Genomic DNA, 25,276 nt, shown 5'->3' on the forward strand with positions numbered 1-25,276 from the left:
TCTAACAGGGAATTCCACCCCCTTTCCTCAGGTTTGATAATCTGCTTGAATGGCTCACAGTATTCAGGAAAATGCTTTACTATTACCCATTTATTATAAAGGATACTAGTCAGTAACAGCCAAATAGAAGAGAGATGCAAAGGGCAAGGTATGGGGGGGTGAGGGTGTAGAGACTCTGCGCTCTCTGTGCCCTCCCTGAACCTCAGTGTATTTACCAGCCCAGAGGCTATTTGAATCTTCTTGATTTTTTTTTTTTTTTAAGTACCAGGGATTGAACTCAGAGGCACTCATCCCCATCCCCACTTTGTATTTTATTTAGAGACAGGATCTCACTGACTTGCTTAGCTCCTCGGTTTTTTTTTTTTTTTTTTTTTGCTGAGGCTGGCTTTAAACTCGCAATTCTCCTGTCTCAGCCTCCCAAGCTGCACCCAGCTAATTTTTAAATAGAGATTTTATTACTGAGTTCTGATTGATGAAATCATTGCTTATCGGCAATGATTGGTTTCTTATTGCCTCTTGGACCAGGAAGATATGAATGGGGATAGGTAGAAGATGGGTTAGCAGGGAACCATGGGCATGTTTTGGCAATATTGAAACATCCCATTTGGACAGAAGTATGGTATTCAGAGGATGATAATTGGGAGAAAGGGCTAAAGAGTTATACCAGATACACCAGATGGACTATATGATAAAAGAATAGTGGGGCAAAAAAGAGATGACTATATTTGACTTTAATAGCTTTGAGACTATCAGTTGTCACTATTACCTCTATAAATAATCTAGTTCTAGGAAAATCACTATCCTATTAATCCTTCAGCTGGGATCCCCATTTTGGCATTTCTATATCTAATGAAAGGAAAGGAGAAGAGTGTTTGTAGGATTGTTGGTGTAAATGTATTCATTTTCAAAGTTTGTCCAGACAAGAAGGCATGAGAGATGTAGAACAATAACATTGAGAAGGTGGAGAGAAAGAATTGACATAGCATTTGTATTTTTTAAAAACCTGTAGGTTTTCACTTTTGCTATGATTAGTGGCTTTAGTCTTGTTTTTTCTTCTAAAGACTGGTAGAAGTCCTTAACTTCATGTCTTTATTATATTCTTCTTACTAATCTCAGTAACTGGCAGGTTGGGATTACATTTTATCTTTATTTGCCAACTTTCCCTACATTTTTACCATTCCAGTAGTAGCATGGGAAAGCTCTGAGGGACAGTCTTTTTCCTGTTAACTGCTGGAGGGAAGGCAATTTGGAGATTATTGATCCTTCATGTAATGAAAGAATCCAGGAATTTTTGGGTTGCCTTGGTTGGGATAGAACCTTTCATGATCTGTGAGTTGAGGATGTACTCTGTATCACAGAAGAGAACTCGGGACCATCTGGCTCTTTAGCATTCTTTTGGTTTTTTTTCCACCCCTTGGTACTAGGGAACTCAGGGGTGCTTTACCACTGAGGTGTTTCCCAGCCCTTTTTGTTTTTGTTTTTTTTTGAGATAGGGTCTTGCTAATTTGCTGAGGGTCTTACTAAGTTGCTGAGTCTGGCCTCAAATTTATGATCTTCCTGAGTCGCTGGGATTATAGCTGTATGCCACCGTGCTCAGCTGTCTCTTTAGCATTCTGCTGAAGATGATTTACTCTTCAAGAGTTTTCCTTACACCAAAATTATGCTTCTTGACTGCTCTAAAATCTGAAGTTCATCTTAGCTGGGGTTTCTGGTGAGGAGTTTCTAATTCCCTTTTGCTTCATCTTCACTGGGTATTTCCTTCATAAAACCCATTTCAGGGATGGATGTGGTGAAACTTAAGTAAAATGATATTTGTGTGTTTTTAATGGATTCCAGGTGGGGTGTATGTGTGTATATGTGTATATGTGTACATGAATGTGTGTATATGTGTGCATTTTGTTTTCCTTTTGCAGGCAGGATTTTTTGTTCCATATATTGAAAAGAGAGGAAAAAATGCGGTGAGATGTGGATAATTACAGAACGTTTGATTTTCATAATTGGTTTCGTGAAGTGCCATGTTGACCTTTTGAGGAGGAATACTTTTAATTATCTAAGATTTTAAAGTAGACACAAGGAAAGCTCTGGTAGTGAAGTTTTTCGGCTTAGGTAAGGAGCTGTATTTTCTTCTTTGGAAATATTACTAAAAGAGAAAGTGGGTATTGGATGAAAAGTCTGGGAAGGAAGTAATTGTTATTTTGAAATTTTGTTCATGAGAGGAACTTGGTTTCTTCATTTGTGGTAGTCTGGGAAGGGAGACCAGTGCTGACTCAAGTTGTAAACTTAAATCCAGTCTTTGTAGATTCTGTACTGCAAAGTATTAGGTTACAAATTCCACATACTATCTCTTTTCCCAGGGGAGATTTTTAGTAACAAGGCAGGGAATGATAGGTATTTTCCTTTATTCCCTCAAAGAATAATTTAGCTATGCAAATCCCCTTGCAGGTGATGAGTCAGGACTCCTACAGTAATTTTGGCCTTGAGTTGAATTTAAAAGTTTTGTTCATTTATGTTTTCAAATATTCTGTTAATATTGTGTAACTAGTTATTGCTGCGGTTTAATGGAAATACACCCAATGTGTCATTCTAGTATTCAACTTTTACTTAGTTGCAAATAAATAGGAAGAGTTATATTTTTGTACTTAAAGGAAAAATAACTTTTCTCTACCCCCCCTAGGTTTTTTGGCTTGGCTAGAAATTAAATTGACACAAGACAGATTAATGGGAGAAAATCCATTTGAATAATGTTTATATGCATGGGAATCCCACAAAACATCTTTTTTTTTTTTTTTTTTTTTTTTAGAGAGAATTTTTAATATTTATTTTTTAGTTCTCGGCGGACACAACATCTTTGTTGGCATGTGGTGCTGAGGATCGAACCCAGGCCGCACGCATGCCAGGTGAGCGCGCTACCGCTTGAGCCACATCCCCAGCCCATCCACAAAACATCTTGAGCTACAGAAGGGAATGAGGGGTTTGGGCTTTTGGAGTGTCTTGGAAACAAGTTATGGGAGAGTGAGGGGGAGAAAATGTATAGTGAATAAAGGTTGCTTTGTTATCCACATAAAATGTTTCTGAGGTAATTTGTTAGCATGCAGCTCTTTTTCTGATTGAGAAACTTTTACCAATGTATCTACCTCTATAGATGTAACTTTCCTTTACATCAGGGCAGCTTTTTCTTTTTCTTTTTCTTTTTTTTTTTCAGTTGTAGAGGGACACACAATATCTTTGTTTATTAATTTATTTTTTATGTGGTGCTGAGGATGGAACCAGTGCCTCACACATGCTAGGCAAGTTCTCTGCCACTGAGCTACAGCCCCAGCCCCCATCAGGGCAGCTTTTCAGAGCTACTTTCTGTGTCTGTAGTTTCTTCAGGTAACCAGATAGAAATATGCCTAACAATTATATTTTGGAGTGACATATCTGGTCTCAAGACATATTTTGGGGTGGATGTTCTGAGTCCTATGTACTTTAATAGTTAAATCAACTATTGTTTCAATATATAAATGGATATTGATATTCTAAATTTTAGGTTTAGAAAAAGTCTATCAGTTCAAGAGAATGCACTATTAAATTATTCATGTTGTTTTAGTGTACTTTTTGTCATATATTATATGACTATACATGCTCATTAAAGGAAATTTTAGAAAAGTATAAGGAAAAAAACAGCAATCACTTATACTCTGACCTTCTAGAGGCAGTATTGTTATAGAGCAAGGACCTGCTGTGGAGGTGATGCAGCTATAGTGATCCTTGGTTACCTGTTCTTGCAATCATGCTGGAATGATTTCAGCAGGTATGAGTTTATTAGAAGGTACAGGAAAAGATAAAAAGGGGACACTTTCAAGGGAAAGAGTGGATCCTTTCAGAGAGGAGAGGGATGACATACCCCCTTGCCCAGCCAGACTGCGGCACCCCCCCTGGCTCTCCAGTTTTATAGAGGTCTTAGGGAAGTTTCCAGAGAGTCCTGCCTAGGTCCGTCTCTTGACTTTTTTGGCGGGGTGAGGTGGGGTGGGAGGAACGATGACCAAGGATCAGACCCAGGGGTTCTTAACCACTGAGCCACATCCCCAGCCCTTTTTTATTTTTATTTTGAGACTGGGTCTCTCTAAGTTGCTTAGAGCCTTGCTAAATTTCTGAGGCTGGCTTTGAATTTACAATCCTCCTGCCTCAGCCTCTGAACCTCTGGGATTTCAGGCATATGCGACTGTAAATGGCCCACTTGACTTTTGACTGACAACAAGATTGCATCAGATTTTCAAGTTTACACTGCACAGGATCCTAACCATGGAAGAGAGGTTTGCCATGCTAAAAATCCAAGGCTACTGGCCAGTTCCAATTATCACATCTCCCTGAATTCTGGAATCTAGTCTGTGTAAAGGTGCCCGAAGTTCCTTCCTTTAGGGTAACTTGTGTTGTTCTTATCCACAGGGAGTGTTTTGGGCTTACTTTCTCCTTAAGCTACAACCCCAGCTCCCTTCCTTTTATCTTGAGACAGGGTCTCACTAAGTTACTTAGGGTTTCACTAAATTGCTGAGGCTGGCCTTGAACTTGTGATCCTCCGGTTTCAGCCTCTCAAATTGCTGGGTTTACAGGAGTACACTACTGCACTACTGCACCCAGCTAGATTACATACCTGTTTATTCAATCACATTTTTGCATGACTTTCTATTCTTTATTGAACCTAAGCATAGAAATAGATTGTTTTCCCTGGGCCTTTTGATGTTCATTTCTGAAAGCTCCCATGTCACATAAAATTTGATAAAGTTGTTATGCTTTTTCTTATTAACTTGTCTTTTGTTAGTGTCAGCTATGACCCTTATGGTGGAGGAGGAAAGATATCACATCTTCCTACTCCTATGACAATTATCTCTATTTCTTTCTTCTTCTTTGTGGGGACAACTAGGGATTGAACCCAGGGCCACTTAGCCACCAAGCACATCCCCAGCCTTTTTTATATTTTGAGACAAGGTCTCAATAAGTTGCTTAGGGCCTTAATAAATTGTTGAGGCTGACCTCATCCTCCCAAGCTGCTGGGATTACAAACATGTGCCACCAAGCCCAGCTCCTGTTTCTTTTAATACCTTTTGTCCTGCTTTAAATGTTTTTGTATGATTTTTCTTATATATCACCTTATTTTTGTGGTAGGAGTAAAGTAAAACCATTCTTGTCTTTTCAAATGTCTTAAGTTGTGTGTATTAAGGTATAAAACTTCAGCTGGAGTTACATTTACTAGACTTCTAGAGTGCTTTAACTACTACTCTGTTTTCTTTCCTTTTGTTTCTAGGTGATGATCTCCAGTCAGGAAAATTGTTAATTTACATCATTAGTCTATAATTTTTCCTTTAAGATTTGTAGCATCTGAGATTTTTTTTTTTTTTCTTTTTTTTTTTTTTGTTAAGGAGTCTGTTGTGGTTTTCCCTTGTGTAAGATCTGTGATGGATGCTTAAAGCAGTGGTTTAAAGTAGTTATTGTTTCATGGGTCCCTTTGAAAATATGATGCAAGTTGGGGGCACGGTGGCACATGCCTGATCTTAGCTACTACTTGGGAAACTGAGGTGGGAGGATTGTGAGTTTGAGGTTAGCCTACGCAACTTAGTGAGATCCTGTCTCCATATAAAACAAAAGCACTGGTAGCTCAGTGGTAGAGTGCTTGCCTAGCATGTGTGAGGCCCAGGGTTCATTCTGCAGTGAGCATACACATACATGATCTGATGCAAGCTTGCCCTGGCCTTATCAATCTGGATTGTTTGATGACTTAGGCTGCCAGGTCTATTGCACTGAAATCTTGGAACATTCCTTTGCTTTATCTTGGAGTTATCCTTTGTTACTCTTTTGTGATGGATGTAGCTTCCTACATATATACATCTTCATTCCATATATACATCTTTCTTAGTTAATTCAAATTTGGGCAAAGCACATCCTTTCTGAGAAAGTATTCATGGAGAGCATATTTTTTTAAAAAAGATTAAATATCTGAAAATGTTTTTCTTTTATTCTTTGTTGATAATTGGACTGAGTATAGAATTATAGTTGGCAGTAATTTTCCCACAGGATTTTGAAGACATTGCTCCTTTGTTTTTTAGCTTCCAATGTTGCTATTGAGAAGCCCAATCTATTCAGATTCTCTGTCCTTTGTAACTAGTTTTTTCTTTCTGGAAATGTCTGGAATTTCCTCTTTGTTCTTGGCATTGTGAAATTTCAACATAATGTGCCTTATGGGCCTGTTTTCAGTTATTGTGCTAGAGCTTGAGAGAGCACTTTGAATTCGGAAATTTGTGTCTTTCATTTCTAAGAAATTCTGTTACATTGTTTTATTGATTATTTCATTTTTAAATTTTTGTGTTTTTTTCCTTCAAATTTTGTTTTTTTTAAATTGTAGATGGACACAATACCTTTATTTTATTTGTTTTTATTTTTATTGGTGCTGAGTATTGAACCCAGTACCTCACGCATGCTAGGCAAGCACTCTACCACTGAGCCACAACCTTAGCCCCTTCTTCTTTCTTTATAGAATACTATTATTTGAATTTTAGAACTCCTGGATTTGAATCCAATTTCTTGCTTTTCCTCCAATTTTATTTTGTTTTGCTTATTTCTGAGGATATTTCCTCAAATCTATTTTCCAACTCTTCTATTAAGTTTTTTTTTTTTTTTGGGGGGGGAGGGAGGACCAGAGATAGAACCCAGGGGAGCTTAGCCACATTCCTAGCCCTCTAATGTCATTTTAATTTTTAAAGTTTTCTGTTTTTATTTTCTGAATGTTCTTTAAAAATATCCTACATGGTGGTCCACGCCTTTAATCCCAGCTACTTGAGGTCGCCCTCAGCAATTTATTGAGAACCTATCTTGGAAAAAAAAGAAGGCTATGGGTTAGTTCAGTGGTAAAACATCTGTCAGTTCCATCCCCAATACCGTGGGTTGAGTGAGTAACATTCTATTCTTGTTCCATGTAGAGTATATAGTATTGTTTTAAAATCTTTGAGGATAATTTATTTACTCATTTTTTTGGTATTGGGGATTGAACCCAAAGATGCTTTACCTCTGAATCACCCCCAACCCTTTGTGGTTTTTATTTTAGACAGGATCTTGCTAAGTTTCTAAGGGCGTCACTAAGTTGCAGAGGGTGCCCTTGAAATTGTGGTCCTCCTGCCTCAGCCTCCCCACTTGCTGGGATTACATGGATGCACTACCATGCCCAGACTCTGAGGATATTTATGATAATATTTTTTTTGTATATGGGAAAACCATTTTGTTGGAAATGACACATCCTCTGATAGAGGGAGACTGTGTTTTACTAGCATGCCAAATTTCTTTAGTTGTTACCTTTTAAAAATAACTTTATTGAGATATAATTTATATACCATAAAGTTTATTTGTTTAAAGTATATAATTCAGCAGTTTTTAGTATAGTTACAGAATTGTGCAGTCATCACCATAATCTAATTTTAGCACATTTTCATCACTCCATAATGAAACCTGGTACCCATTAGCAGGCACTTTCACTTTAGGCAACCACAAAGCTAGTTTCTGTTTCTATAGATTTACTTAATCTAGATATTGTAGTTAAATGGGATATTATTTTAAAACATTCCTTTTTTTTGAGAGAGAGAGAGAGAGAATTTCAACATTTATTATTATTTTTAGTTTTCGGCGGACACAACATCTTTGTCTGTATGTGGTGCTGAGGATCGAAGCCCTGCCGCACGCATGCCAGGCGAGCGTGCTACCGCTTGAGCCACATCCCCAGCCCTTAAAACATTCTTTTTTTTTTTTTTTTTTTTTTTTTTTTTTTTTTAAAGAGAGAGTGAGAGAGGAGAGAGAGAGAGAGAGAGAGAATTTTTAATATTTATTTTTTAGTTCTTGGCGGACACAACATCCTTGTTGGTATGTGGTGCTGAGGATCGAACCCGGGTCGCACGCATGCCAGGCGGGCGCGCTACCGCTGAGCCACATCTCCAGCCCTTAAAACATTCTTGATAAACCTTATTTTGGAATAGATTTAGACTTATAGAAAAATTGATAATGCAGGAGAGTTCGTACATACCTTACACTTGGTATCCCCTAATATTTGCATCTTACATTAGTATGGTACATTCATTACAATTGATGAACCTATTATTATTATTAACAACAAAATTTTGTACTCAGAGTTTGTAAGTTTTTTGCCTAATATTTTTTTTTCTGTTCCAGGGTCCCATTCAGTGTATATATTACATTTAGTTGTCAGGCCTCCTTAGTCTCTTCTTGACTGACAGTTTTTCAGACTTACTTTGTTTTTGATGACTTTGTCAATTTTAATTTTTTCCTTCCTTAACCAAGGGGCACTCCACCACTGAGTTACAATGCTAGCCCTTTTTATTTTTTATTTTGAGACAGGGTCTTGCTAAATTGCTTAGTGTTAAGTTGCTGAGGCTTGTCTTGAACTTGTGATCCTCCTTCCTCAGCCTCCTGAGTTGCTGGAATTACAAGCCTGTGCCACCAAGCCTGGCAACTCTGGCAGTTTTTGAAGAGTTTTGGTTAGATATTTTGTAGAGTATCCCTCAGTTGACATGTTGTATGAGTTTTTTCTCATGATTAGATTGGGTTTATTATTTTGCGGGGGCAGAAAATCTCATAAAGTTCCATTCCTGCCACATCAAAGATACATAGTTGACACGACTTATCAGTGTTGATGTTAATCTTGATAATCTGGTAATGTTTGATTTTTCTTCAGTGTAAAATTAACTCGGTCACTGTGTACAGATAAGATTTAAGGATTAGAAAGTTATATTCCACCTCGTTGGAGCAGAGTGTTTACATAAATTATTTGGAATTTCTTTTTTTAATTGTAGATGGATACAGTATCTTTATTTTTATTTGTTTATTTTTATGTGGTGCCGGGAATCAAACCCAGTGCCTCACGCATGCTGGGTAAGCACTCTACCACTGAGCCACAACCCCGGCCCCTGGAATTCTTTTGCATGAGAGATTTGTCTGTCTTCCTTTATTTTGATCTAATATTTGTTTTGGTACAGGCTCGTGGATATTTATTTTATACTTTCAGTTATAATTCAACAACTTTATTTTGTTGTTCAGTTGTTCTAACTTTGGCCATTGTGAGAGCTTTCAGTTGATTTCATCAAAGTACCCAAGTTATTATGTTTGTTTTTTTAGTACTTCCTTACTTTTTGGCACTATAAAATGCTCCAGGCTTGTTTTGTATGTTTCCTGTTCCAGTTGTAGAAGCAGCCATTTTGCAAAGGGATTTTTTTTTTTTTTTAATTGGAGAATGATATTAGAGACTAAGATGTGTACTCGTTATTACCAGGCTGATGTTGTTTCTGGTCCCTAAGATAGTATTTTAAAAATATTTTTTCCTGTATAATTTAATTTAGCAAGGGACATATTTTAATTTTTATGTAGTTGTAGATGGACACAATGCTTGATTTATTTGTGTGTGTAGTGCTGGGAATTGAACCAGGGCTTTGTGCATTTGAGGCAAGCACTCTACCAACTGAGCTATATCCCCAGCCCAGCAATGGATGTCTTTACTTTTTATTTATTTATTTATTTTTAAATCTTAGTGTCTTTTTCCCAATGTCTCAAAATTTCTGGCTTTCTGTTTACATTTAAGAATATTGGCCAGGTGTGGTGGTGCATGCCTATAATCCCAGCTGCAGGGGAGGTGAGGCAGGAGAATTACAAATTCAAACCAGCTGAGGCCCTGAGCAAGTTAGCAAGACCCTGTCTCCAAAAAAAAAAAAAAAAAAAAAGGTGGGGGTGTGGGGGTTGCTGGGGATGTAGCTTATTGGTTAAGTGCCTTTGGGTTCAGTCCCCTGTACCCCAATAAATAAATAATAAAATAAAAAATAAGGGGAAAAAGGATAACATGCAGGGGGAAAAACACCAAATAAAACAAACAAACAAAAAAAACCGGGGATGGTGATGCCCAACTATAATCTCAGTGATTTGGGAAGTTGAGGCAGAAGGAGTGCAAGTTCAAGGCTAGCCTTAGCAATTTAGTAAGGCTCTAAGCAATTTAGTGAGACCCTCTCAAAATAAAAAAGGTCTGGCAATGTAGCTCAGTGGTAGAGCATCTCTGGTTTCATTCCCCTGTAACAAAAACAGACACCAAACCCATCACCACCACTACAACAAAAGCACCAAAAAGAATAATAATACACTGAGAAGCTGACTGGAAGCTTTGTGTTCATAGGTGGGATTGGTGACTGAGAAGTTGACTGTAGAATAATCTGGTTACAGAGTTTCTTCACTAAGGTATTGTCAGTATCTGTGGATCTTTTTTCTTGAGCTGCTCAGATTCACAGAAAATACTCTTCTAGATCTCTGTTTTGAGGGCATAATCCTAGCTGCCTTCTTTCTGAGAGCCACTATTAGAACACTAGGGGTCTCAACTTCCAGCATTTAAAATTTCTTTTACTTCCTGTTTTTAGAATGATACACCCTGGCTTTCATTTGTGTCTGTGTTTTCCCAGCTGTTGGTGCTTGATACAATTGTATCTTTTGTAAAGAATAAGCTTCAGTTTTCTTTTGAAATGGAGGAGGCTGCATGGAGGGAGAGGTTTGGGGGTATGAGGTCCAGTTGATTGTTTTTTAAATAATTGAGAATATAATTAACATAACTTTACCTTTTTTTGTGTGTGTGCTGGGGAATGAACCCTGGGTCACTCTACCACTGAGTCACATCCCCAGCTGTATTTTGTTTTTTATTGAGAGACAGGGTCTCACTGAGTTGCTTAGCACCTTGGACATTGCTCAGGCTGGCTTTGAATTTGCAATTCTCCTGTCTCAGCCTCCAGAGCCACTGGGATTATAGGCATGTGCCACTGTGCCTGGCTATCTTTACCATTTTGAAGTGTGCATTTTAGTAGTGTGTGTGTGTGTGTGTGTGTGTGTGTGTGTGCAGTATGTTGTGCATCCATCACTACTATCAAGTTTTAGAACATCTCCATCTTTCCCAGTAAAACTGCATTACTACTAGGAGTTAATCCCAATTTTCCCTTTTCCCCATCTCCTGACAACCACTAATTTACTTTTTGTCTCTATAGACATGCCTATTCTGGACATTTTATATAAGTGAAATCATACATTATATGGTCTTTTTTTTTTTTTTTTTTGTAACTTTCAGGATTCATCTGTGTCATAGCCTATAATAGTAGGTCATTCCTTTTTATGGTTGAATAATGTTCCATTGTATGGTTGCATTATATTTTATTTATTCATCAGATGACACCTATTCGTAAATAATCTTTGAACTTGTTCTTCTCTGTTTTTAGCTCCATCTATACTCCTACTTTCATAAGTGTTACAAATTCCTGTAATTATGGTGTATCCAAGTTTTCTCAAGTCCATTGTTACTAATCACCATCCATCTGCTTTTTAGGAAAAAAATTGTTGTTTTTATCTTCATTATCGTTGTGATTGTTGTTCTTCTCCTTCTTCTTTAGTTGTAATGGACACAATACGTTTTTCTTATGTGGTGCTGAGGATTGAACCCAATACCTCACATGTGCAAGCACTCTACCACTGAGCTACAACCCCAGCCCCACCTTCATTCTTTTCTGTGGGTTTGTGCCACCCTGGCCCATGCAATTTTAGTGGGGCTTTGGAAGAAGAGAGATAGCAGAGGGAGATAAGACCCTTCAGTTTGCAGTCTTTCACTTTGATGGATCAGGCACTAGGCCCAATGGTCATGGAATGACCAAGCTGTAAAAATCTTTACAAATCAGCAATTAGGCTGAGTGTGGTGGCACATGCCTATAATCCTAGTGATTTGATAGGCTGAGGCAGGAGGATTACAAATTCAAAGCCAGCCTAAACAATTTAGTGAGACATTGTCTCAAAATAAAAAAGGGCTGGGATGTGTCTAAGTGGTTAAGCACCCTAGGTTCAATCCCTGGTATAAAAAAACAAAAAACAAAAAACAAAAAAACAAAATAAACCAAAAACAAATCAGCAGTTAGTCCATATTTGGTCTTGTAGGTGAGACTCAAAAGACACAGTAGTCAAATAGGACCTTAATCCTATCTTCTGCTTTCCATGCTAGTTACTCAGACTTAATTTAGGCTATTTTAAAATTTGTTAATGAGGAGAGCATAGAGTCCATTGCTCAGATTTGGTTTCTGCCACTTCATAGTTAGAGAAGTAGTGGGCTTTTCTAAGAACAGTTTCTGCCTGTGTGCTTGGATAGCTTGTAGGAACTCTTACTGTGTCTATCTGATTTAATTGGAAAAGAACATGGAATTGGGTTCCTTAGACTTATCTAAAATACCATGATTTTGACAGCTTGTTATATTTCTCATTAAACAGAACAAATTATCCAAATATGAGCTTTGCTTCAATATATAGGAATGTTCCTGTAGAATATTTAAATGGAAGGCAGTGTTGACTGAGGTAGTAGTCTTTCCTATTAAATTTTCTAGCAGTGGCTTGGTGGAGTCCTGTCTGGATAGGTTTGTCAAAGTTTGTCCTCTAGTTCTTCAACTTGGTAATACTGTAGGTTTTTATCAGAGTTTTAGCCACTTGTCATGGCACAGACTGGGACTTGTCTGACTGGAAGCCACCCAGGTCATTATCTTCTTTGAAGTGTTGACCAAACTCTTCCCCTGTCAGAATCTGCCTGCTTTTCATTCTCTACTATCTTCAAGTAGTATTTTTTTATTTTTTGCAGTCCTATGGACAAATCAGGTCTTCACCCATACAAGGGAAGTCTTCCCACTGAGCTAAATCCCCAGCTCTAAGTAATTGTATTTTGTATTTTTTCCAGAGTTCATAGTTGTTTGCAGTTCATAGTTGTTTATTAGATAGGAGCTACTTACTCTGCCATGACTGAGAACAGACTTATCAACTAGGTATAAATTATTTTGTTGACAGAATCAACTTTTTTAGTTGTAATTTCACAGACATTTAAGGTATCTTCCCCTTTTCCTCTAAGGTGCCAGATATAAGAATGACTTAGCTTCTTTTTAAAAACACTTTAAATTTGATATAAAGCCTCTTAACTGTCTTTCAAGTCTTCCAAATTGAAGTACTTTATATATATATATATGTATAATGTAAGGTGTAGATATAATAGATGTGTTTCATAAACAGTTTTCTAGTAAATGATGATTATTTTGCTTCAATCTAAGCATCTTGGTGTGTTGCCATAACAGAATTCCTAAGACTGGATACCTTGTAAAGAAAAAGTTTATTTTGACTCATGGTTCTGGAGACTAAGAAGTCCAACATTCAGTAGCCACATCTGGTGAGGATTTTGTGTAGCTTCAACATGAAGGAATGTGTAAGGGCAAGTGGGCAAGAACAGAAGAGAGAAAAGGGGGCCATACTTCTGCAATAGCTAATAATTTCTGTGGGAGCAGCATTAATCCATTCATGACTTGAATACCTCCCAGTTGGCCCCAACCCTCAACACTGCCTCACTGAAGAATTAATATTCCTAAACATGAACCTTTTAGGGGACATACTCAAATCAGAGCACTTAAGCTATGTTCTGGTATAGCTTTGTGTAGTACAACATAAAGGTCAAGGGATCACCATGTGGATGTTTCTTAGTTAACTGGGATATACCTTTTCATATTCACTCTTACCATTTCAAATGTCATTGTCTTTCACAGATGTAATGCATGTAATATAAAAGTGCAACTTTTACATGTTAGTGAAATTTCCTGATGACCTTCTATGCTAGGCAGAAAGCTTTGAGAACTTTTTAAAAACTTATATGTGTGTATGTTTAAAAGGAAATAATTTGCATCTATTCAATATAGACTTCTTATGATAGGAAATGAGAATAATGTTGCCCTGATTTGGGTCAGCATCAGCCTGGAAGTGGTCATTTAGTACTGCATAAATCTTAGCTTGCCCATTTAGGTTAATCTGTAAATAGTCAAATGTTTCCTGCCCAGATTAGGACATTTGGAAGTGTGGTTTCTAATTTTTTAAAACATTAAACATTTCATGACTGCTTTTTTAATTTCTCTGAAGATGTCTTGGAATTTTAATGGGAATTATATTGAATCTGTATGGAGCTTTTGGTAGTATGGCTATTTTGATAATATTAATTCTGCCTATGTAAGAACATGTGAGGTCCTTCTATCTTCTAAGGTCTTCAATTTCTTTAGTCTTTTATTGTTTTAATTGTAGAGGTCCTTCACCTTTTTTTAATGTTTATTTTTTAGCTTTAGGTGGACACAATATCTTTATTTTACATTTATATGGTGCTGAGGATTGAACTCAGTGCCTCGTGCATGCTAGGCGAGCACTCCACCACTGAGCCACAACCCCAGCCCCCTTCACCTTTTATATTAGGTTGATTTCCAAGTGTTTTATTTTTTTGAGGTTATTGTGAATGGCCCTTTTAGAAGATTTAGGAACTGGATTAATTTATGGATGTTGATTTTGTATTCTGCTACTTTGCTGAATTCATTTATGAGTTCTAGAAGTTTTCTGGTGGTGTTTTTTGGGTCTTCTAAATATAGGATCATATCATTGGCAAACAGAGTTTGAGCTCTTCTTTTCCTATTTGTATCCCTTTAATTTCCTTCTCTTGCCTAATTACTATGGCTAGAGTTTCAAGGAATATGTTGAACAGGAGTGGTAAAACTGTGTTCCTGTTTTTAGAAGGAATGTTTTCTAACTGTAAGATTCTTGAGGGTAAGTGTTGGGTCTGGTTCATCTTTATCCATGATAGTAGCTAAGTTATTTATATAACAAGATAACTCAGAAAATAGGTATAGAATTCACCTCAGTTGTCCTCGATCGTGTTTTTCATGTTTTTCTGTGACAATTATTAAACTTACTTGTTTGAGCTATTTAGGTGCATGTAATTTGTCCACTACCCCCCAACCTCTTAGGAAAAGCAATATTTTGGGTGGTCTCTTTCAAATAAAATCCCAGTGACATTATAAGTTAATTGGTATCAGTTGAGCTCTTTATTATATCTTATTGTAATGTTTTTCAAACCTATAATCAGCATTTAAAAAAATGATACAGAGTAGAAAATATGAGAGGGCATTACATATGGTAAAGGTAAGTATTGTTTTATGAAATTTTTGTTTTAGGTAAATTTATATATACACATACATGTATGTGTTTATTGCTTCATGATGTATAATGTGTTTTGTACTGGAGTCATGGTCAAAAAAGTTTGAATAACACTGCTTTATTGTAATACTCTGTTATTTCATTTATCATATAGCATTATGCCAGTACATACAGGCTTCTAAAGCCAGGGATGGTGCCAGCCCTTTCATTTCGAGTACGACTGAAGGTAAAAACAAAACAAAATTGAGAAAACCCAAAGCTTTCTGGTGGTTTTTACACATCTTCAGTGGCATTCTGTACCCTGTGACCTTCTAACCTTCTTGTGCTTTTTTTGACCAGTAGATTTTTCAGATTTATATTCCTCTAGGTGGTGGGTTCTTTGTTTTTCCCCTCCTTACTTAACTATTCTTAATTTCAGTATCCTCTTACTGTTGCTAGGAGCGGGAGGGGAGAAACAAAGGAGAATTTTAGAAATTTCAAATGATTCCAAACAAAATAGCTTAATGAGATTTACCCTGAAATCTACTTTTTTTTTAGTGTTTTTTTTTTTTTTAATATTTATTTTATTTAGTTCTCGGCGGACACAACATCTTTGTTGGTATGTGGTGCTGAGGATCGAACCCGGGCCGCACGCATGCGAGGCGAGCGCGCCACCGCTGAGCCACATCCCCAGCCCCTGAAATCTACTTTTTTGATGTTCTTATATCTTTTAATCTCTTTTTTAGTGATCACAGAAATGTATAGTTTGTTCTGAATTTAAAGTATTCTGCTTCTATGATGTTTTCAGTTGGCTTTAAACAAATTAATGTGGCTTTCAGAGAAAGAAAAAATATATACAGTTCTTTATCATTCCTTGTGCTTACTCCCCTCTTCTCCATGAAAATTGACTATTGGCTTTGTAGTAAAAATTTCATTTCAAAGAAAAGCAAAGACAGCTAGTGGTACCCACTATTAACCATATTATACTTTCTCAGCTTCTTTACTGATCTAATAACTTTAATGCCTTTCCTATTCTTAGATGGTTGGCATACTAACCCCCTTGCCTTTATTTCTGTACCTTGCTGGACTGCCAAGCTCAGACAGGCATAAAACTGTGATTTAAATGAATTTATAGAAATGATTGGCTTTGTTCTTTTTCTTACAGGAGAAAATTTTGAGCAGACACCATTAAGACGAACATTCAAGTCTAAGGTCCTTGCCCGATATCCTGAGAATGTAGAATGGAATCCTTTTGACCAAGATGCAGTGGGAATGGTTTGTATTTGTTAGCTACAAATATAAGATAATTTACAGTTAAATTTATCATAGGATTATGAGTCCATGCTGTGGTAGCAGTGCCTTTACCAAGTAGCAATACCTTTTTTGTTGTGGGGGGTGGTGATGGTGACTAGGGATTAAATCCAAGGGTGCTTAACCACTGAGCTACATTCCCAGCCCATTTTTCTTTTTATTTTGAGACAGTTGCTTAGAGCCTTGCTAAATTGCTGAGGCTGGCTTTGAATTTGTAATCCTCCTGCCTCAGCCTCCCAAATCACTGGAATTACAGGATACTCCATCATACTGTCTGGCTTATCAGTACCTTTTTTTTTGTTGTTGTTACAGGGGATTAAAGTCAGGGGTGCTTAATCACTGAGACCCATTCCCAGCCCTTTTTTGTATTTTATTTAGAGATAGGGTCTCACTGAGTTGCTTAGGGCCTTGCTAAATTTTGAGGCTGGCTTTGAATTTGTGATCCTCCTGCCTCAGCCTCCCAAGCCACTGGGATTACAGGTGTGCTCCACGTGCCTGGCTTTATCAGTACCTTTTGAAGAAGAGATTGTAATGCAAAGTGTTCGTGATTCTGCATTTTGATCAATATATCAAATATATAAAAAATCACAATGTTTCTTTTGTGTCAGACAAATATGTATTATAGAGTCAATGAATTTATTTTGGAGTACTGAGCTATTGATTGCTTATTTCATTGAGATGACTTGATTGAATTTTGAAGTGGTTTCATCTCATTTTGCATTGTATATATCTGAGTAATATGGCAGAAATGGGCCTCTTGGTTTTATCATAATTTTAGATAGAACAGCATTTTAAATCTCATGTACAAGAATACTACTTGGAATATTTTGACCTTTATTAAATATTTAACTATGCCAGACATTCTAATGAGCATTTTACATTACATAAATTAACTCATCTAATCCTAATACCCCTTACAAAGAAATATTAAATAAACACCCACACACTCATACAAACACAAATGTACATATTTTACAAATAGGAAAATTAAGATTTAGAGAGATTAGTAATGTGTCAAAAGTTACATAGCTAATAAGAGTTGCAGTACTGCAGTTAGGTTCCAGACCCTGCTTTTGACCACATCTTTATACTGCCTTTATTACATTTCTCATAGTATTCTATGGTTTTTAGAGGATGATCATGTTTGATACATACAATAACTTTTCTGAAGTAGACAGAGTAGATTTGTTATTTTACAGATGAGGAAACTGAGTCTTAGAGTCCAAAGCTTTTGACCATTGCTTATTTCATTTTTATATGCTATATTCTAGAAACACATAAGCTTCAGGAAATTAAGTTCAAAGCTAATGTATGCAACATAATGTAGGTCCTTATATTTGTTAATCCACACTATTAGTATTTCATTTGTATAGCTAGGTTTATATAAAATGGGAAAATGAGGACTGATTGATTGAGGTCAGTTTAATTATACAAGTTTCTTTATATAACTCATCTGAGTTAAAGTGAAAAAGGTTTATCCTGATTATGTCATCTACTTGGTTTATATGAAATGAGCATGTTTTTTGATGTGAAAAGATAATTTTATTGATAATAGAATGTTATGATCTGGTAAAATCTAAAACTATAAATTTATTTTATTTTTATGTATACAGTTGCTCTGTCTGGTTTTCATTTGTATTTCTAGCATAATATCCTTCTTATGGATCTTTTTTTTTTTTAATATTTGTTTTTTGGTTGTAGGTGGGCACAATACCTTTATTTATTTTTATGTGGTGCTGAGGATTGAACCCAGGGCCTTGGGTGTGCTAGGCGAGCACTCTACCCCTGAGCCACCACCCCAACCCCTTTATTATGTATCATAATTATCGTGCTTATTTACCTATTGTTTCCTAAATTGTCCAAGGGATTGAACCTGGAGGCATTTTGTCACTGAGCTATATCCCCAGTACTTTTAATTTTTTTTTAAAATTTTGAGATAGAATCTTGCTAAATTGTTGAGGGTCTTGCTAAGTTGCTGAAACTAGCCTCAAACTTAAGATCCTCCTGACTCAGCCTCCTGAGATGTAGGATTACAAGCATGCACCATTGTGCCAGGCCAAGCACTCTTTTACTTCTGTAACTTTGTGTATTTTCTTTCTTTTTTTTTAAAAAAATATTTATTTATTAGTTTTCGGTGGACACAACATCTTTGTTTGTACATGGTGCTGAGGATCGAACCCGGGCCGCACGCATGCCAGGCGAGCGCGCTACCGCTTGAGCCACATCCCCAGCCCCTGTGTATTTTCTTTCTGTCCTTGAAATGCCTTTATTTCTATTGTCTCTAAGATGAATTTTAGTATAACCTCATTTCTGAGCTTTTTCTAATGTTTTCAGACTGAGTTGTCTGTTTGGTGTTCCTCCAGCACTTTGTATATACTTTGGTATATCTCTGATGATTGTATTATAATTTTATTTACTTGTATGTCTTGAACTTTAGGGCAGATAGGTATATATCCAGCACAATAGGTGCTAGGTAGGTAGGTAGATATGAAGATAATGTGTTCTGAAGAGGATCAGCAGTGAATGTTCTTACTACTTGTTGCCTTGTTTTTTGCAGCTATGTATGCCTAAAGGGCTGGCATTCAAGACCCAGGCTGATCCCAGGGAGCCCCAGTTCCATGCCTTTATTATCACAAGAGAGGATGGCTCTCGAACATTTGGGTTTGCCCTCACTTTTTATGAAGAGGTGACTAGCAAGCAGATCTGCAGTGCAATGCAAACCCTTTACCATATGCACAATGCTGAGTATGATGTCCTACATGCTCCTCTTGCTGATGGCCGAGACCAGAGTGGCATGGAAGATAGTGAAGGCACTCCTGGGACCAAACTTCAGCGCTTCAACTCCTATGACATTAGCCGGGACACTCTCTATGTCTCTAAGTGTATCTGCCTCATCACACCCATGTCCTTCATGAAGGCATGTCGGCGTGTGCTGGAGCAACTTCATCAGGCAGTCACTTCACCTCAGCCCCCTCCTCTGCCCCTTGAGAGCTACATATACAACGTACTCTATGAGGTGCCACTCCCACCTCCTGGCCGGTCCTTGAAGTTTTCAGGGGTCTATGGGCCAATAATCTGCCAGAGACCAAGTACCAATGAGCTTCCCCTATTTGATTTTCCTGTCAAAGAGGTCTTTGAACTGCTTGGGGTGGAGAATGTGTTCCAGCTCTTTACTTGTGCCCTTCTGGAGTTTCAAATCCTGCTCTATTCACAGCGTAAGTCAGTGCTTACTAGAGCTTTTTGCCTGCATAGGGCCTTCCTACTTTCCATAGTCATGAAAAGTGAGTGATTGTATAGTTAGTGTGACTGACTAAAGGGCTGTTTCAGTTTTAGTAAAACCCAAATCTTTTGCAGGTAAGTAGGGGATGAAAAATTGATGAAACATGAGGAGACTAACATTTTGGATTTGCGATCCTCACTGCCTTTTGCTAAGCACTCCAGTTTCAGAGGGGAACCCTACTTCCTAACATTCCTGTTTACCAAGGTTAAAAAGGGGTGATGGTCACCAGAAGTGATGTTTTATCAGTTCTATGCTGTCATTCTACAGGGATATTTTTGCTCCTCCCTCAGCCTGAAAGTAAAATCAAGGATTCACAAAGGGTGATCCTTTAATTATGAAGAAAATGTATTTGAAAAAATAAGGTTTTGCTTTTTTCCATTGTTAGTTTCACTGAATTTGTTTTATAAACGGTCAGTTGAATGTAAGCAGCAGATTTGGAAAAAATAGTAAGTCAAAAGAAGGAAACAGATGCTTATTTAATAAGCCACACAAATAATATAAAATTTATTCATTCAGGATATTTACTGAGAGCATACTATATGGCAGGTATTGTTTCAAGGACCAGAGATACGGGGTGGACAAAGCAGATAAAAATTCTTTCTGTAGTGGAAATTATATTTTAGTGGAAAAAAGAGTGGTGATTAAGTCAATAAATACATTATACAAAATGGTGGTTAATAAACTCTGAGGAAAAATAAACCAGGAAAGGGATAGTATTTGAGAAGAGAAATTCCAGTTTTTAATGGGGTGATTAGGTTAGGCCTCTCTGAGTTATCTGTTAATGTCTATAGAAAAGTATTTTAAAAGGCACAGGATAAGTGATCTAAGACAAGAATGTGCTTCAAAGAACAAAGAGGAAAGTAGAGTGGATCAAGTGGAGTAAATGAGAAGGAGAGTAGCAGGAGATGGAGGCCTGATTGTATAGGGTTTTGTAGGCTATTGTAAGGACTTTGGCTTTTACCTTGAGATATGTAGCCATCAGAGGATATACTTTTTTTTGCTCTTTATTTAGAAATAATTTTCAACTTATGGAAGAGTTGCAAAGAATGTTCGAAGAACTCTTGTATACCCACTCACAAATTCACCAGTTGTTAATATTTTTCTATATTTGCTTTAGTACTCTGAAAACTCTGTATGTATGTGAATATAGCTGAACCATTGAGAATTATTACAGACACCATAGCTCTTGGTTTCTGAATGCTCAAACTTTTATTTCCTAAAAATGAGGACATTCTCTTATATAATTATTAAATTTAGGAAATTAATATTGATACCATATTCAAGTTTCACTATTGTCCAATAATATCTGTTATGATTATTTTTTTCATTTCTGATCCAGAATCTAGTTACTACATGCATTGGTTTTAATTGTCATTTTCTCAGCTTTTACTTGCTTTTATAACATTAACATATTTGAAGAGTGCAGATATGTTATTTTGTAGGATGTTCCTCATTTTGTGTTAGTTAGTCCCTCATGATTAGATTCTAGTAATTTTGGGGTGGAATATCATAGAAGCAATATTGGGGTTTTCTTAGTGCCTCTTATCAGGAGGCACATAATGTTGATTTTTACCATTTTAGGAGGCATGTATTGTCCTATTTTGTGTGATGTTAATTTGATCACATTACTTGGTTAAGATTGTGTCTGCTGCATTTCTTAACTGGAAAATTATTTTCTTGTTATAATTAAAAAGTAATTTATAGAAATATAGGAAATAAAAAAATTATTTACTACTACTCTTCAAAGTTTTGCCTAATAGTTTAAAAAAAATTTTTATTCTTTTTAGTTACACATGACAATAGAATATATATTTTTAATGTATTTATTTTTTAGTTGTTGATGGACTTTTATTTTATTTATGTATATGTGGTGCTGAGAATCAAGCCCAGTGCCTCACACGTGCTAGACAATCGCTCTACCACTGAGCTATAACCCCAGCCCATTGACATATTATACATACATGGAGTATAACCTCCCATTCTGGTGGTTGTACATGATATGGAGTTACACTGGTTGTATATGCATATATGAACATATGAAAGTTATATGTGATTCATTCTACTGTTTTTCCCATTCATTCTACTGTTTTTCCCATTCCCATCTTCCTCCTTTCCCCTTATTCCAATGAACTTCTACCTCCCCTGCATTGTGTGTTAGCATCCAATATCAGAGAGAACATTCAGCCTTTGGTTTTTGGGGATGGGCTTATTTCACTCAGCATGATGGTCTCCAGATCCATCTATTTACCTGCAAATGCCATGATTACATTCTTCTTTATGGCGGAGTAATATTCCATTGTGTGTGTATATATATATCACATTTTCTTTATCCATCCATCTGTGAAGGGCACATAGGTTGGTTCCCATAGCTTAGCTATTGTGAATTGAGCTGCTATGAACATTGATGTTTATCTAAGAGTTTTATTAATCATTCTGGTCTAAATCAATTATTTCTATGATGATTGAAAAATACTGGTTTTTCTAATTTCATTTATATTTAGTAAATCACATTCTACTACAGGGAAGAATATTCGATTCTCCCTTATTTGTTTATTATTGTATGGAGTCATAGATTTTTATTTTGTTTAGTAGGTAATACTTATTTTGATGCTCAGATAGTTCCAGAAATTTGATCCAGGGGCAAAGGAATGACATTTAACTTTCACAATGGCAAGGTTTACCTTTTGCTCACTGATGTATTCTAAGCATTAAAATAGTGACTGGTATATAAGAGTGCTCAATAAATGTCTTCTGAATAAATGAATAACTTTTAACAGGATATTTTAGCCACTATCTTAAGAGTATATCCCCAAAGAGGGAATGGAGGAAAGCCAAGAATCTAGTTAGATGGCCATTATAATAATCCAGATGACAGATGATGCTGGCCAGAACTGAGGAGGTAGCCATGAAGTGATTTGAAATGATTGGGGTTTTGGATCTATTTCGAAGGTGATGTAGTGGAGGTGATGTTGAATCAAAGAGCACATACCCTATCTAGAATGAACAGCTACAAACTCCAGTTCATTCCTTGTGGGGATGCTGGCCTTATATTACTTAAATTTTTCAGTTTTTCACAAGCACCTGGACTTTTTTTTTTTTTAACATGAAGTCTGTGATTTTTTTTTAAATGATCAGATTGTGAGATCTGTAACTTAACTTTGTTTTATTTATTTATTTTTATGTGGTGCTGAGGATCGAACCCAGGGCCTTGCACATGCAAGGTGAGCACTCTACCGCTGAGCCATAACCTCAGCCCCATGAAGTCTGTGAATTTTAAATGTTGACAGCAGTGTTCTTGCTAAATACTGCGGGTCAAACAAAAAACATCTGTAGGTAACTGTGGTTCCTGAGGCTTTACTTTGCAACTTCTGGTTTAAAATAGAGTCTTATGCCACATAATGATGTTTTGGTCAGTGGCAGACTGCATATATGATGGTAGTCTAATAAGTGCTTACCGCTGAGCCACAACCTCAGTCCACAAAGTTATCATCCTTTTGTAGATGAAAACCTCTGGTTCAAAATGTACCTTACCACTGCAGTTAATGTTACCTGCTTCATGTATTGCCTTTTGAATAGAAGTGTTCCTCAGGGAAAAGGAATCCAGGCTAAATTGCAAGATTCTAACTGTGTAATCCTTTCAGTGACGTAACTGACAGATTTGAGCAGTGTTTTGTTTGTTTGTGCAAGCTATTTTATATTTTATTTTGGTCCATATGGAAAAAAAAATTTTTAAAGAGAGAGAGAGAGAGAGAATTTTTTAATATTTATTTTCTAGTTTTCGGCAGACACAACATCCTTGTTTGTATGTGGTGCTGAGGCTCACATGCCAGGCGAGCGTGCTACCACTTGAGCCATATCCCCAGCCCATGGAAAAATTTTTAATAGTATTATTTTTTAGTGGTTGTTTTATTTTTGTGGTGCTGGGGATGGAACCTAGAACCTCATGCATGTATTCAACCACAGAGCTACAACCCTGACCTTAGTGGTTGTTTTAAAGTAATATATAGAACAAAATGTCTGTACCTGATATGGCTTAGTGGGGTTGTTCATAGGACAATTGAAAAAGTCAGTGAGTCTGGGAACCCTAAAAGTTTATTATTTATTATTTATTATTAAACATTTTAACTTAAAACATGTAACTGCATAGTCACCAATCTTTTGATGATGAGTCTAGGCATTTCCCTTGATTAGGGTCAACAAATTAGATGTCTGCCTTGCTTTCTTATATAAACCACACTCATACTGTGTTATCTAGGTTTTCTAATTACTTTTTAAATTTTTTTTAAATGGACAATACCTTTATTTTATTTGTTTGTATTTATGTGGTGCTAAGGATTGAACCCAGTGCCTCACACATGCTAGGCAAGCACTCTGCCACTGAGCTACAGCACAGCCCTCTAATTACTTTTATAAATTTGCTTTTAAGTGGAATGCAACTTAACCAGACTACCTCTATTTTTTGTAGTTTCCCTTAGTTGTTTTTGCTTACTTCCCTTTTGGTATGCCTATTTAATTACAATATTTTTTAGCGACTTTGCATTACTCAGTCTTTTGAAAGAATTTTATGTTTAGAGAACTAAACATATTTTAAGAACTAAAATATGAATAAGAACTAAACATTAAAGAACTAACATTCTTTCTCTTATTTTTTGGTACCAGGGGTGCTTTACCATTAAACCACATTTTTAAAAAAATTCTATTTTAAAATGTATTTTGTAGTGCATTACAGTTATACATAATAGTGGGATTCATTTTAATATAAATATACATACATAGAATATAATTCATTTCATTTCCATCTCCACTACTTTCCCTCCTCTTGTACAACCCCCACCCCTTCTTTTTTTGAGACAGGGTCTTACTGTATTGCTGAGACTGGGCTTGAATTTGTGACCTTCCTGCTTTAGCCTCCTGAGTCATTGGGATTCCAGGCATGCACCAAGTGTACCTGGCCTTTATTTTTGCCTTCATATTTTACTATTTATTTACCTGATAATTGCTTACATTTTGTAATACAGAAAGAAGTTTACATAGCATGTTTGGAAACAAATGAGCCCACTCTTGTTAAGCAATTTGAGTGGGAGCAATGTAAACTTTACTGTGAGAATGGGGAAAATCAATTAATATAGTGAGTTGGGTAAGTGGAAGTTAGTAAGGTATCTATTGTATTTTAATACCTAAACTAGTTTTTTTAAATTACAGTGTGAATTCAAGGCACAAATTCAAAACAGTTTCAAATAGAATAAAATGAAATCTATTTCCCTTCCTCCTGTGGTGCTAAAAATAAAGTTTCTCAAGAATCTCTATCAAAGATAATAGTTTTTTTAAAAATAAATAATGTGTGGATAAAGAATGCAGAGAAAGTTGCTTTGTATTTTCTTCCGCATAGAATCCTACCCTTGAGAAGAAATCTACTAATTTTTAAAATTCTCTCTTCCCCAATATTTTTAAACAAGACACTACTTTTTGTTAGGTGTTGAGTATACATGTATTAGTGTTAACACTCTTTAAATTATACATTTATATTATGATGTATGTTTGGTATATTAAGATGAAACTTGAAATAAGAAAGTATTTCAGTTATATGGTAGAAATTTAAAGCTTTGCAGAAGGGTATAAAGTAAAGTATGAAACTTTTACCTCTGCCCTCAAAGATTCTCCCTC

General features: G+C 36.3%; 1 protein-coding gene across 2 annotated transcripts in view; it reads left to right on the plus strand.

The window, feature by feature from the left end:
- The window catches only part of Dennd5a (DENN domain containing 5A), an 88,941-nt gene that overhangs the window by 15,787 nt on the left and 47,878 nt on the right, over positions 1-25,276 (plus strand). For both annotated transcript variants that reach the window (XM_026409559.2, XM_026409560.2), the window contains exons 2-4: positions 15,197-15,268; positions 16,187-16,296; positions 18,890-19,547. In XM_026409559.2, coding sequence (XP_026265344.2) covers positions 15,197-15,268; positions 16,187-16,296; positions 18,890-19,547 — 840 coding nt within the window. The remainder of the gene's footprint in view (positions 1-15,196; positions 15,269-16,186; positions 16,297-18,889; positions 19,548-25,276) is intronic.

The sequence above is a fragment of the Urocitellus parryii genome, chromosome 4, assembly GCF_045843805.1.
Source record: "Urocitellus parryii isolate mUroPar1 chromosome 4, mUroPar1.hap1, whole genome shotgun sequence".
In the NCBI taxonomy this organism is placed as follows: Eukaryota; Metazoa; Chordata; class Mammalia; order Rodentia; family Sciuridae; genus Urocitellus; species Urocitellus parryii.